Here is a 14,421-nt window from a genome sequence, read left to right as displayed (position 1 = left end):
TCGATATAACCAAGTTCCCCTCTGGACCTCTAACACGTCAAAACAGTAACAGTGAGAGACTGGACTCCGAAGACGTGGCCGAGGCTGGGGAGGATGACGATGATCTGACGTAATTTGTCCAGAAACCTGGGCTGGAAATGTAACTTAATTGAAGAGCTTGATTGTGCATATACAAAACAAATGAACTAACGTCTATTTCCAAATATCTGAAATATGCCACCAGTTGGTGACCATGCGTTGGAATATAAAGTGTATTCATAATCATGAGTATATATGCATTGATTTTTGGTTGTTTTGCCTCTTTCGGCTGGTCTGAGTGGCGTACAGAGTAAACAAAACAACCATCGCATCGAATCATGTGCACTTTGAAAGTAAACTGAAGCTGACCCTTGTATTTTTCGACTTTGTTTGTCCATNCCTCCTCCTCCTTTTCTTCTTTGCTCGCCGTTCAGGCGTTCACTGGAAAGGGCGGATCTCTTTGGAACAATGGACTCGGCCAAAACAAGAAGAGACAACCACCGATCTCATGGTTTTGCTAGATGCCTCAAAATCTTGGCAAAAATACGTCAACATGGGATATAAATGGTTGGCTCAAAATGAAGAGATTTCAAAGGAAAAAGATAGCTATACGTAATCAACGTTATTGCCAATGGAAAAGAAGGAATGAGATTAGTTTCACTTCATACTTAGTCATGCAATTGAAATACCGTCAGGGCGAGTTTCGATATTGTGTCTGGCCACGTGGTTCAATCTATGACTTGAGGTTTTGTTTTGAAGCGTTCTCACTTTGAATCCCACCGTGACCAGATTCAGCTGTTCAGAGCTAGATTTAGTTAGCTCTTTGAGATGACCACATTTTTTTCGAAATGAAATCTCGCTCTCAGATAATTTGGCCTAGCTTTTCCTGTACTTTTTGCGATGTTTTACTCGTTTTGTCATTTTCTGCAGATTTCCAAATCTATGAAAACTTTATCAATACACGTTGGAAACTCTCCAATAGTATACCTTGTTAGTCTCTCGTCTTCATTGCGATGGGAATATCAATTACATCCTAAAAATGAGTAAGCCCCATGCTTTAAGATCGGGCATGCTCTTAGTTCATTTTGAGCCCATCAAGTGCCAATTCAGTGTTTTTTCAAGCCCTATATCTCGGTCCTTTTGGCTGTCTCTTTTGGCTCGAAAATAGACGCTCACCGTTTTTTTTTTCTGTGAAAACCAGTTGGCCACCCTGTTGATTCCGCACTTGAGGATAAAAGAAGGAACAACAGATAAAGAAAGCGGGAAAATTGGCCCACCTTTTGAACGCCCACTATGGCCACCCACAAACGGACGCGATGGTTGGACCGCAGTCCATGGTGCTGCGGGTCCTTGCAAATTGGAGCCATTGCCGTGGCCTTAACCAACTTGGTGTCCTTAGTTTTGGGCTTTCTTTGGACGATTCAATTCCTCTACCAGCTCAGGCATTTTTTCATTGCCTTGGTTGTGGCCACGTTATTGGCCTTTGGCTTGCTCATCGCCAATGTCTGTCTCATGTACGGATCCCACCAAAGAATCAAGGCCATGGTTTGGCCCTGGATCTTGGCCTACAGTTTGTCGGCCATTGGTCTGAGCTTGGCGCTAATCTTGGCCTTTGAGCACTTGGGACCATTTCAGATAGTGGCCATTCCAGCCTTGTTGTTCTTACTTTATTGCATTTGGGTCATTGTGGCCTTCTTTCGTGAACTTCATCGGGAAGATGCGTCCAAAGATCCGGCCATCGATACCAAAGTGGAAACAGAGTTGCAAGTGAATGTGTCGAGGATGGAAGAGGGGGAAAATGCCCCCGACCCTTCTAATGATGATACGTTCACTCAATTGCCTTCGCGAACCCCGATCAAGGTGTGCAATAATCCGTTCCTCCCAGACCTCGAGGACGGAGTGGCGAGAGCCAATCCCACTTTCAAGGCCACTTTCCTACCTCAACCGGATGAGGTGATTCCGATCCAGCCACGATTTGAACATGAACCGCTCCTCACCCAGCCCTGTAGTGACTTGCCAGAGAAGCCGCCACTGTCGGGCACGATCTCAACCTCAATCGTCCATCAAAGACAGAGAAGCTATTTGACCACCTCGGAGGACTCGCCCGATTCGGCGGTCTCGTCGCGGTCCAAATCCCACTCCCATTCAGCTTTAGTGGATATTGACCCGTCGTTCACGCCCTTCAAACGGAAAGATGGCTCAGAACACATGCCAAAGATGAAGATTTTCCTGCCCAAACATGGGGATTCGTCCTCGGAGGACGATGGTGAGGATTCGGCCTCATCGTCCAGCAATGGCAGCTGCTTGAACGCTGTGGTCAATCCAAGTCCATGCGAGCCTGTAAAGAGTTCAAATGAAGGATAATGATATTTATAATGGAGAGTTACGCTCGATTAAGACGGATTATTTTTAAACAGAAGTCGTGAGCAATCAATTGCAGTAGTAATATTTTCAAGTAGATCTCTATTTTTCTCAACCAAGTTGATATGGAGTGTACGTATAGAATGTCCGTTGCCAAGAACAAACTTGTCAGTCTTTCATTTATGATTTTTCGAATAAAACGTTAATTCAGGAATCGATTTGTGAATCCTCATTCCTCTTGAATATTCGAGTGAGTTGATAAACTTATCACTCATAGCTAAAAAAAACCACATGCCCACTTTGCAATTACCATCTTCTTCAGAAACATGCCAGAGATTAAATGGTAGACGTAAGCATCAGTCGTGGCTGCAAGATTAAGCAGACCCAACTTATTTGAAATAGTCAAAAATTTGAAGCTTTTACCTCGTGTTAACGGCTCGGACGTTAACTGGTATGAAAATACATTCACCAAAGTGATGATCAGATTCTCATTCTGAGTAACGTGTAAGTCTTAACTCGGGGGTACGAGGGTTTAAAAAAACTCGGCTCAGGAGACGCATGTTCACAGCCAGTGTTGAGACAAGTTCCAGGAGCGCAATAATAGTTATTTCGAAGATTTAGATGCTTCCGATTTTTTTTCGGGCAGCAGCAGAAAAAGTGTCATGGACCGGTTGGCTGCTGGGACTAGCTTGCGCCGAATTGCGTTTACCGCATTCATTACCACTATCATGGCCTAAATCGCGTATTTTACAGTCTTGAATCCAAATGTTTACACTTTTCAAATTTCAGACAAATCATTCAAACAATAAACAATTACTTGGCGTCCCAACCAATCTCTGTATTTAAAGCATAAGGTCGTAAAATCAGAGGTACATATACGAAATAAAGCATCGTCATGAGAGAACCCTATCTTGATGTAAGAGACTGACTCTAATTCCCAACATATTGCGACAGACTTGGAACAGGCGCAATACCTGCACCCATTTCTCTGTCCATAATACTATGCTCCAAGTGAGAGTAAGTCAATTCTATAAATTTCTCAGCTAGCAAAAGCCTCGTAACTTAAATCGAGCAATACAGGTACTGATCGAATCTGACTCGCACTATCTCAGTGGGTAAAACTCTACGGACTTATCACGGCACAGCTCCGTTGCTTTTTTGGTTTGTTTGTTCACGGCTTTTCCAATCCCTACAGGGAATGTGTTCTCATAGTCATTCAATTGAGAGTTTACATTTCGTGTATTTCTTTATATGTCAATCTTTATATGACATTTGGTCTTCCAACGAATTGGAGTTAGCTAGTTAGTCCTTGAATGAACGGTTGATGTTAGCCAGAAATGAGAAAAATGCTAGTCAAAATTTTTTCCAAGAGTGGCTGGAAAAATGCTACCGGATCTATATTACGCATATATATTCTCTATGAATATTAGAGGGAAGCAAATTGAACAATGAAGGAGCCCGAGAAAGAAGATACTGTAGTTGTACTCTATTGTTCTTACTAGCCTGAGACGAGTTTTTTCAACGCCCGTTAACAAGAATGAGCATTTGCTCACCACTTTGGGCGAGTGTGTATTTCCCCTAACTCTGAGGTAAGAGCTTTAAAAACAGGCCTCAGCACTCCCGAGGGCTTAACGGTTCTCTCAAAACGCACGTAAAACCTCTACGGTCGTTAGAATTGACCCTAAAACCTGGGTTGGGACAAAGCTCATGGATGCTTTTGAAGACGTAGCTTAGTGACCAACACTTGTTTAGCCGAGACGTTTTGCCGAGAACAATCAACTCTGACACGGAGGTCTAATTAGCATTGTGTTGGTTGAAACACCATCCCAACTTCTTAGAAAGCCTGAAAAACTTGTCTGTCTGAGAAGTTCTGAATGTTCGGGTGCGGAAGAGCTGGCTATCCAACAGTAGCGTCCAAGTACACAAATAAGAAAGGCAATTCATGAAGTACGCCATCCAATGCACATTGGAAAAACCAAGTTATGCCTAATTTTCCCATTTTTTAAACTTGATTTTGGTAGCTGTAAGCTTTTTCTCGAGATACTTGGCGGATTTGGGCAAAAATGGAAGGTCCGGAGGTGGAGCTTAGCGCTGCACCCCATGCATGCGCTGTCGCCGAAAGCTCATGAAAACACGAAATAGTTAAGTTGGCGAACCCATTAATAATGCCAGCAAATTGGTCTCCCTGTTTTAATTCTACAAATACCAGCAATGGGTGGAGTAGTAATGGAAGTAGAGTAAAACACCTAAGAATGAGTGAGGTCAATCAGATAACTTCCCTTCTTATCTCAGCACGAATATTTAACACCAAGAAATCTGAGTACAAAATAAACTGACAAACATTGGCCAAATACGTGTTTCCGAGTGGCAGTATCAATAAGCAATACAATAAACGAAGCGATCGTTTTCTACTAAATGAAGAAACTTCTATTTATACATATTCTCACTGCATAAGGTATAACAACTACAGAGTACTAGTCATTAGGCGAGAAGTGGAAGGAGGACGACGGCAATCTTCTAATAACACTGGCTGTTATAACATCTTGTTAGAAACATTCTTGTCTCCATCGCATTGGCAACTTTTGGCGACCTCGGAACACCCCTCACCAATTCTCTCAAACGTACAATGGCTGATCAACGCGGTGCCATCAAGATTTACGCATATGCTGGGAAGTCGCTAGATGAGGCCTTCAAATTACTTTCGGAGGCCATCAGAGATCTTGCCTTTAGCCAATCCAGGGTCTTCAAAGTCTTGCCGAACAAGCATCGAAAGTGAGCGTGGAAATGCCCCAAGCCAACACTGAGGACTGAGGACAATATCGCCAAGGTCTCGGCTATTGTGGTTTCCATGGACATCCAGGATATAACATTGGATACTGGCCTGTCGTATGGGACTGTTCACAAGATTCTTCATGATGACCATAATTTGTCAAAACTGTCTGGGTCTTGAGTCCCTCGCCTTCTCTCAGACGACCACAAGCAGCAACATTTGAAGATGGCCAAGGACTTCAAATCGGCCTATTGCCAGAGAGGAAAGGCCCTGCTTGACTCCATTGTGACTATGGATGAGTCATGGATACTCTATTTATGGGCCACACTATTACCTCAGACAACTACATCAAGGACTTATCTACGTTTTTGCAGCATTTGCGCAAAATAAGACTGGAAAAGATCGCCCAAGGCTGGCTTCTCCAACAGGACAATGCCAGGCCACATGTCAGTCGGACCACCTCGGGACTTCATGGACAAAAAAGGTATCAAGACCTTGCCCTACGCACCTTATTCTCCGGATTTGGCACCCTGTGATTTCTGGCTCTTCCCTCAATAAAAAACCAAGCTCTCAGGAATCCGTTTTGACACTGAATTTGTACTTCGAACGGGCGTGGAGGGGTCTTTGAAAGATCTCACGGCCGGTGGCGTGTTGAACGTCTTTGAGAAATGGCACGCACGATTGACTAAATGTGTTGAAGTTGGCGGTGGTTATGTTAGACAATGATAGAGCATAAAAATTCCTCATCTCCTATGTAAAAAAAGTTATGACCAAAATCCTCATTTAAGTTGATTTGCCCTCGTATATTCTACGGCAGAGCACGCTCCATCTAGAGACCCTGGATTCAGAGACGCGCGAGGTTTGACAAGTGGCTCCACTTTAGATATGTAAACGATCAGAAGAACTAAAAAGTTTCCAAACAGATTTTGAACTTCTACGTTGTATAAGCAAGAGTTCTATGATGACAAGGATCATTGAATATTTTCTTAAATGACACAAAATTACTGGTTCCATCGAGAAATCCCATATTTGGAAAAAATAACATGGAAAAAATACTAACCAAAGTCAAAATGGGACTCTATGTCATGGGGGCCTCTGTAGTGAATTCGAGCATTGTTCCTGCAATTTTCGTAAATTTTTCTCGACCCTTTCTTTTTAGGTTAGAGGCCTCATCGGCGAAAACAGGTTATGTGAAATGGTTAGTATCTTGCCTATGTTATTTGTTCCAAAAATGGAATTTCTCGATTTAACCGGTAATTTCAATGTCTTGACAAGTCTGTATTCGCAGATGAGGCCTCTAACCTAACAGGAAAGGGTCGAGAAAAATTTACGAAAATTGCTGGATCACTGCTTGCACTGAGTACAGAGGACCCCATGACATAAAGTCCCATTTTGACTTTGGTTAGTATTTTGCCAAATGCTATTTGTTCCAAAAAATGGGATGTCTTGATTTAACCGGTATTTTCAATGTCTTTGCTCGCAGATGAGGCCTCTAACCTAAAAGGAAAGGGTCGAGAGAAATTTACAAAAAATGCTGTATAAATGCTTGCACTCAATACAGAGGGCCCCATGACATAAAGTCCCATTTTGACTTTGGTTTGCATTTTGCCTATGTTATTTGTTCCAAAACTGGGAGTTATTGATGGAACCAGTAATTTCAATGTCAATGTCTGCAAAAACAGACTTGTCAAGACATTGAAAATACCGGTTAAATCAAGAAATCCCATTTTTGGAACAAATAACATAGGCAAAATACTAACCAAAGTCAAAATGGGACCTTATGTAATGGGGTCCTCTGTACTCAGTGCGAGCATTGATCCTGCAATTTTCGTAAATTTTTCTCGACCCTTTCCTCTTAGTTTAGAGGTCTCATCTGCAAATACAGACATGTCAAGACATTGAAATTGCCGGCTCCATCGAGAAATACAATTTTTGGAACAAATAACATAGGCAAAATACAATCCAAAGTCAAAATGGGCCTCAATGTCACGGGGCTCTCTGTACTGAGTGCGAGCATTGATCCAGCGATTTTCGTAAATCTTTCTCGACCCTTTCCTTTTAGGTGTACTTTCTTTCTTGAAGTGCATTAGTCCAATTTGAGACTGGCAGCACACTTGATTAGTGTGTCAACTACATTTTATTGAGATAATCATAAAAGACATTCTTAACCCTTTGGAATGAGTTGGTTAAATCCATTGTGGATCAAATTAGCCATAAATCATTCAAAGCTCTACTCTATCTTCTATCGTCTAAAAGTGGACAAAATTGGACAAAAATATAAAAATGAAAATCTAAACTAAAAAACTACAAATCTAAAAGAAATTTAAATTAATTACTGATTCCATGTGCTGGTAAACATTTAGATTAGTCAAAGAAATAACATGACATAGGGTTTTAAATTTTTTGCTTCTCAACCCACTTTTAGACAATTGTACATACTTTTGGACATGTTCTGCCCACTTTTGTCTACTTTTGTCCACTTTTGGAAACTTTTGGACACTTGGTGTCCAAAAGCCATGCTGATTCTCAAAATTGCCCTCCCTGATTATCAGGGAGGCCATTTCGCTTCTAGTTCTGGGAATGATAAGACCAAATGTCTCAGCCAAGACAGAAAATTGTATCACTATCAAAACCAAAATATTCTTTAAACACTAATGAGATGAAAATGTCTTTGAAGGCAAAGGAATATGCGCCTTTTCTTATTACTTTATTTAAGGTCAATATGGCAAAGCAAGATAGCTGGTTTATGCTTTATCCAGATTTCGCAAACCTCTGGCATTAAAGGATCAACATCCAGTTGGGTTTTTAAGTCAAATTATTGAAACTTTTTATTTTGCGAGTCGTGGTGGAACTTAATATTTTGCGGACAAGTTACTGGTACCTTCAGCAACTTCTCAGGTCAAATGAATTTCACTATAAGCCCCATATACCATCCAGCAGCCAGGAACTAGACATGCAGCCTAAGTACCATAGCTTCATAGCACCAAAGTATTTGAAATTTGGTCAAGATGCTTCTGAAAGAATTTTCTTCAAACTAAAATATTACCAAAAAAATATTGACTGATTGTGTTTAGAACAAACTCCTGCTCAATCAAAAAATTAATAAGCACTTTTCAGTTATAGTACTTTAAGACAGGTTTGAAATCATATTAAGTATATTTACATGCCAAGTTTGAAGCACATACCATCAATGGTTACAAAAATGATATTAGTCATATATTTTGTTCATGAGCTCTGCTTATAATTGAGATTCAAAATTTCAGCACCAAAAGTTTAGGCCTAACTTGACGCAAAAGGTTTGATGATCAGAAAAAGTGGCATTTTCTTGCTTTAGTGTCCTTTCATTAAGATATCCTAGAGGGGCTTGTCAGAGAAAAGTCACTTCAACCAAGCCACTTGAGACTTTGGTTTGAACATTTGGTAGTTGGGCCGCAGGGTGTCGGGTTGGTCAACTTCTCTTGCTATCCTCAGTTTTAACCAATGCAAACAAGCAAGCCATCAACTCACTGGCTCCCTGAATTCGGAACTTGATATTGAGAATTACGTAACTACGAGTAAATGTGTTCAAAGCCGATCCCCATCGCACACACCAGGCCGCCACGAGGGAGCCAACAAAATCTCAGAAATCTCGTGAGTGTCGCTTCTCTGACTAGCCCTCTAGCCAAAGCTATTTAACAAACACCACATAAAATTCAAATTTTCGGCCCGCTCTTGGTCTGCTACGTTAGCTTTTGACAACATAAGTTCGAAACAAACCCCTTTTCAAATAGAAAGTATACAAATGGCCTTCCTTTAGTTGATTATATCTTTTTTTTCTTCTGATTTTAGTACCCTAATCGAAAAGCGGCGCAGAGTTGCTATGACCATGAGCAATTCTTGCGATATTAGTTTTATCTTAGCCCCTTTACTTTCATGCATTTTATAACCTTGATCTACAGTGTTGTTCTCTTCAAGTGTAATTTTTGTTCTATGAAGCATAACTTTCTTAATTTTAAATTTATCGCCCAACTACACACTGCGTTTGAAAGCTGACATTTAGACCTTTCTAAGGCGGTACGTTGAGCTAAAATCGGGCTTGTTTTGACAGCACAGTGCCCGCCAAAAGACCCGCAATCATGGCGAGAACTTGCCAAAAGTTGACATCAGAGACGCGCGAGGCCATCATGGCCTTGAAGAAGGCGGGCTGGAAAGCGTCCAAGATCGCCAGAGAACTGAGGTTGAGCAGTGTCGACGTGTTCAGGGCCATCAAGAGGTTCAAGGAGCTGGGTCATTCCGGAAATCAGACGCCCCAGAGGACCAAGACTTTCCGATCGCCGGCCGTGATCAAGAAGGTGCGCGAGCGTGTCAGGAGGAACCCGAACCTGTCGGAGAGGAAGTTGGCCGCCGCAATGAATTTTTCGGTTTCCACCGCGCACAGAATCTTCCGCCAAGACCTCAAGATGACTTGGAAACCCAAATCGTATCGCCATCTCCTCTCAGAGGCTACATACAAAGGAGAAGAGACACCTGTGTTCAAGAAAACTCTTGGCGCGGCTGAAGAAGGGCCCCAAGGAGGTGACCTGGTTGGATGAAAAAATGTTCACCGTGGAGCCCAAGCTGAACAGGAATAACGACGGGACGTGGGCCAAGAACCACAAAAAAGTCCCCCAGAAGTTCAAGTACGTGGGGCGCCGACAGGGCCCGGCCAACGTGAGGGTGTGGGCGGCCGTGACACGTCTGGCAAGAAGTCCCTTCTCGTCATGGTGGAGAAGGGGGGTCAAGATTAACACCGTGCAATACCTGAAGATGCTTGAGGACGATGTTTTGCCGTGGCTTGAGTCCCTCGGAGCTCCGTATCTGTTTCAATAGGACGAAGCTCCTGCGCACACAAGCAACGTCTCGCAAGAGGGGTGCCGAACCAATCTCCACGACTTCATGCACAAGCTTGAATAGCCCCCCTCGAGCCCGGACCTCAACCCCATGGACTTCAGCATTTGGGGTATACAGGGAGCAAGGGTTAACAAGACCCATTACAAGTCCGTCGACGCCCTGAAGTCCGCCCTGCACCAGGCGTGGGCCGACTTGTCCGAGGACACCGTGCGTGCCACTGTCGCCCATGTTCCTCGACGTCTTGAGCAAGTGCGCCTAACCGGTGGGGGCCACATCAAGATGTTATAACAAACAAAGTTTTCTAACAGATATATGATCAATGTGTCAAAATTTTAGGTCAATCAATTAAATGGAAATCGAGTTATGACGTAATTAGTCTATTACACTTGAAGAGAACAACACTGTACTTGATACGAAGCTACAAGTTTAGCTTCTTACGAGCTACGCCATATTTCTTTATTAAACAGGCCTCAGATCAAGATACGACAATCCTGAATAATCATTACCAAAAATAAGATCACTAGAGAATGCTAAGCGTTTGCAAAAACTGAAGGGCATTTAAGATATATAGTTTATGATAATATGAAGAATTTTACACGGCGACGTCAAATGATGGCACACGACGCTTAGATGAAGTTTCCGATTTTTAAACTAATTCGTTTGAAAAGGGAGGCTTGCCCAGTTGGAGAATAGTCAAAATGGGCGGAAACTTTGGTCTTTCGAATCAAGTGGTTTGGTCCAAATTATTGCCGCATTGTTTGCATATTCAGATTTGAAATTTATGAACTTGAGCATCGAACCAACGTTTTGGGGCCCACTGTGCAATTCCATTGATGTTTAGGGCGCAGAGCACAGCCGCGTTCATAATGATGAGTCGTAATTTTCGATGGTTGTATCCAAAATTGACGAAAATGTAGAAGTTTCATGTCCAGATATTTGTGTATGTTCAAGTAACTTGGTTAAAAACATAACAATCCTCTGACACCCCTCCTTCTTGTGAATTTATTGGCCTTAAATATGATCTGGAAGCGGTTATCATTATTTTCTCCCGGAATGACTGTGAACAGCTTGTCCCCTGTAAGCTCGTCACAATATTGGACATTGTTATCGAATGGCTTAACATCGTCCTCAGACATTCCAGTTTCATCAATGTTCTTCAAAATGAAATTATCTGAGGGACATGTCGTGCCAGCTGTATTGCCCTGTTGAAGCTCGAAGTCGTCTTTTGAAATCGAGAATGTGGGCCTCAGGTCCTTGTTAGGAAGCTGCAATTAAAATAAAATACATTGGCTAGTTCGGTAAAAAGCAAAAAAAGGAACATGTTAGGGCAAACTGTTGATATTACAACGAATAGAATCATTCCAATTGGTTCCATAACCATAAGTAATTTGCTTTTGTTTCAAAAAGAAACCTAACCTTTCTTTTCTCCCTCTAATGCACATAGCTCACCCGTATTTCATATGTGCACTCATAGGCCTGGTATAAGGCATTTGGATATCTGCTGTCCGGGCCAAAGTCTGGCGTTTTAAACTCGTAACACCCGGTTGCATCGGTTATGGGAATAATCAGGGTCACTTTCGTAGTTCCAGTGTCATCTTGGTCCTCAGGGGGACATACAATGCCATCATCGGCGGGTGGCAAGTCTTGAATTGGCACATTGGAGGTCGGATCATCACGGTCCAAAAAGTTCGAGAATTGAGACGATCGATCTGTGACGTCCAAAGCCATATTTCAATTATAGAGTGAGTGAGCCAAATTGGGTGATGTTTGCGAACATAAAAAGACCAAACCAATATTCAAAGAGTTATTTGATTGTTTTGAAATGAGGATACTTTGACAAAAAATATCCTTACGTTCACTGGTTTTGTTTGGTCTGATCATTGTAAAGAGGAATGCGAAACGAATCAGAAAGGTTTCATTTAAGAAATTTAATTTTTAGATCTCGAAAAAAATACTGCAGAAAGCTGAAATTGGATTTGGCTTTCGTGCAATGCTTGCTAACAAAAAATAGACGACCTTTGTCAGGGTTTAGACCCTTGATTACGTACTATATCACACAAAAGAAATATTAATCATGTAATATAAAGCAGTAAAAGAGTTGTAGCTTCAATGATTTAAGATATTGTTTAGGTAGAATTCTAATACCAATTGAAACTTCGATTCCTTGACTAAATTTACAATGTTTTCATCCACACTCTTAGAACCTTGCCCTAGATTGTTCCACCAAACATTTTCCGTCTCAACATTGAATGATTAGTGAATCAAATCCTAGGTAATCTTCCTCAATTTACCGTCAATCCTCCTTTGGAAGCGTTGTCCACGAGACTGAATGGTATTCCCCAAGACTTGCGACACCAAGAGAAATCCAAAGCCAGGAACAGCTCTCATGATGTTCTGAAAATGCAACGAATTCATTAGATGAAAGACACCGAGGACAAAAAAACCCACAAGGTCTGGGCAAATTTTCAATCGCAAACAATCTATTGGTGCTCGATTTAGTATCACGAGAAGTGATTCAATACATATCTTTATTCAAAAGGAGCATGGCCTTATGCAGATTAATGGGTGGGCCGACTGCGCCTGTTCCATGTCTGTGTCAACTTGTTGGGACATAAAGAGTTCGTCTTTTGGATCAAAGTATTGCTCCCCCATGACCATCCTTCAGCTGGTAACAAACATGGCAAATTAAACACTTGTTTTCATGCAAACAGCCCTTCTCTAAGTGTTATACATGTGCCAAAATGGATACTTTTAGAGACGTTAGATACCGTGATGAAACCAAGATTCCACTAGCCTTGTTAAGGATCTAGATCGAATCAACACTTGGGTTACTGAGAGTAATATGGCCCTGAACGGAATGAAGTTCCGCTCAATGACCTTCGGGTCAACTCCTTTGAATACTTCAGTCGTAGATAATGGAGATAAAGATATTGAGCAGGTTTCTTCCATGAAAGATTTAGGTGTAGTCCTCCAAAATCATGGAAAGTTCGATGAGCATATCCAGTTGAAGGTGGGTAAAGCTTTTCAAATGTGTGGTTGGATATATCGCACGTTTAAGTCCAGAGACAGCATCACGATGCTAACTCTGTACAAGCCGCTTGTTCAGTCACATCTTGTATATGCTTCACCCATTTGGGCTCCGATGAGTTCAGGAGGTTTGCAAAAGTAACAAAAAGGCTCATTCTGCAAAACACTCGCCCCAACACTACTCCTACTTCAAGCCTCAAACCGGATTCAATCTTGGTTTTCCGTCCTAGTATAAAGCCACCCTAACTCAAATTTGTTGGGGGATCAGATGTTACTATATGAATATTTTTAGACTAAATAAAAAGAATACTTTTTCATTTTGAACTGCTGGGAATTACATTCCCAGTAGTGGTAAAGAAATCCGTAAAAAATGATTCAACCGAGCAAAAAAAACACTGAACTCGTTTCCCCGAATATTTGCCTGTGAAAACTTTCTTCAGAGGTAAACTTTTGGCGTTAACGCTCATTCATGGTGGGCCATCAGATTTTGGTTGGCAAGTAACGATTTGTGAATTCAAAGAGGACTTTCATTGAAATTATGTCCAACAAGATGCATTCTTTCGCGAAAAAAACACCTCGAAAGAATAAGACCATTTTTTGTCTGAAGTTTGAGAGTTGCCCAATCGGCCGCTTTCGAGTTTTCTTTCAAACCGATCAATTATGGTCAACCTACTTGCTCTCCAGTCGTCTCGCTTTTCTTGTCATTTCCGGAATTCTCGTTGGCTTATTGAAAATCACCAATTGTTACAACTTAAGTAAAAATCTACCAATCTCCAAATTCAAATAAAATCCTGGTTTGTTTTTACCACTTCAATAAACATGGCGATCAAAGATAACGTCATAACCCATTTTGTTTTCGATTTGATATTGACTTACCTGCCAAAAGGGCTTAACAACTGTGATAGCAGCTTAAACAGTAACTCTTTTATAAAAGATATCATATGCAAAGAGAGGGACATCTACATTTTCTGGACCAAGAGCTAAGATAGGCAACAAAATTGATCAAAACTTTGCGAAATTGCAGATCAAGGTCCTATCAATTCCTGGAGCAGGTTTCCCTAGAAATAAAGTCATTATTATTGGCAAAATAAGATGTTGAGTAAAGTTCATCAAATTAGAAGAACCGTGCAAGAAGTCAAAAAGAAGAATTCTTGCACGAAGTAATTTTGACTTCATTTCGGATTGCTACTCAAAGTCAAGGTTGCCTCACTTGTCCAAGTGATCGTACAACGTGAAGGCAAAACAAGTGCGACGAATTTTGAATTGACGAAGTGCTTAATACTAACACAAAGTTGCACAATTGAAATGACCCAATCATCGAAAAAAAAAAACATTTGGTCGGACAAAAATCTGATGGCTACGTAATTGAACTCTCC

At 41.5% G+C, this 14,421-nt stretch overlaps 1 protein-coding gene across 1 annotated transcript; it reads right to left on the bottom strand.

Moving 5' to 3' along the window:
• Positions 1 to 10,460: 10,460 nt before the first annotated feature.
• On the bottom strand, positions 10,461 to 13,942 carry LOC131889200 (uncharacterized). The gene is made up of 4 exons (XM_059238238.1): positions 13,922 to 13,942; positions 12,310 to 12,412; positions 11,468 to 11,727; positions 10,461 to 11,283 (listed from the first exon to the last, which is right to left on the bottom strand). Exons 2-4 carry the CDS (start codon positions 12,404 to 12,406, stop codon positions 10,978 to 10,980), a joined length of 663 nt encoding a protein of 220 aa, XP_059094221.1. The 5' UTR covers positions 12,407 to 12,412; positions 13,922 to 13,942; the 3' UTR covers positions 10,461 to 10,977.
• Between the last annotated feature and the right edge of the window lie 479 nt (positions 13,943 to 14,421).

The sequence above is a fragment of the Tigriopus californicus genome, chromosome 10, assembly GCF_007210705.1.
Source record: "Tigriopus californicus strain San Diego chromosome 10, Tcal_SD_v2.1, whole genome shotgun sequence".
Taxonomy (NCBI): Eukaryota; Metazoa; Arthropoda; class Copepoda; order Harpacticoida; family Harpacticidae; genus Tigriopus; species Tigriopus californicus.
This window is presented reverse-complemented; position numbering and strand designations above follow the sequence as displayed.

What these genes read in the sequence shown, in the direction of transcription:
- LOC131889200 (XM_059238238.1), bottom strand. Translation starts at nt 12,406, where the DNA reads ATGAGAGCTGTTCCTGGCTTTGGATTTCTCTTGGTGTCGCAAGTCTTG. An exon ending in CTTCCAAAGGAGGATTGACG is followed by an intron (nt 11,728 to 12,309) that starts GTAAATTGAGGA and finishes TGGACGTCACAG; the next exon opens with ATCGATCGTCTCAATTCTCG. An exon ending in AGTGCACATATGAAATACGG is followed by an intron (nt 11,284 to 11,467) that starts GTGAGCTATGTG and finishes TTTTAATTGCAG; the next exon opens with CTTCCTAACAAGGACCTGAG.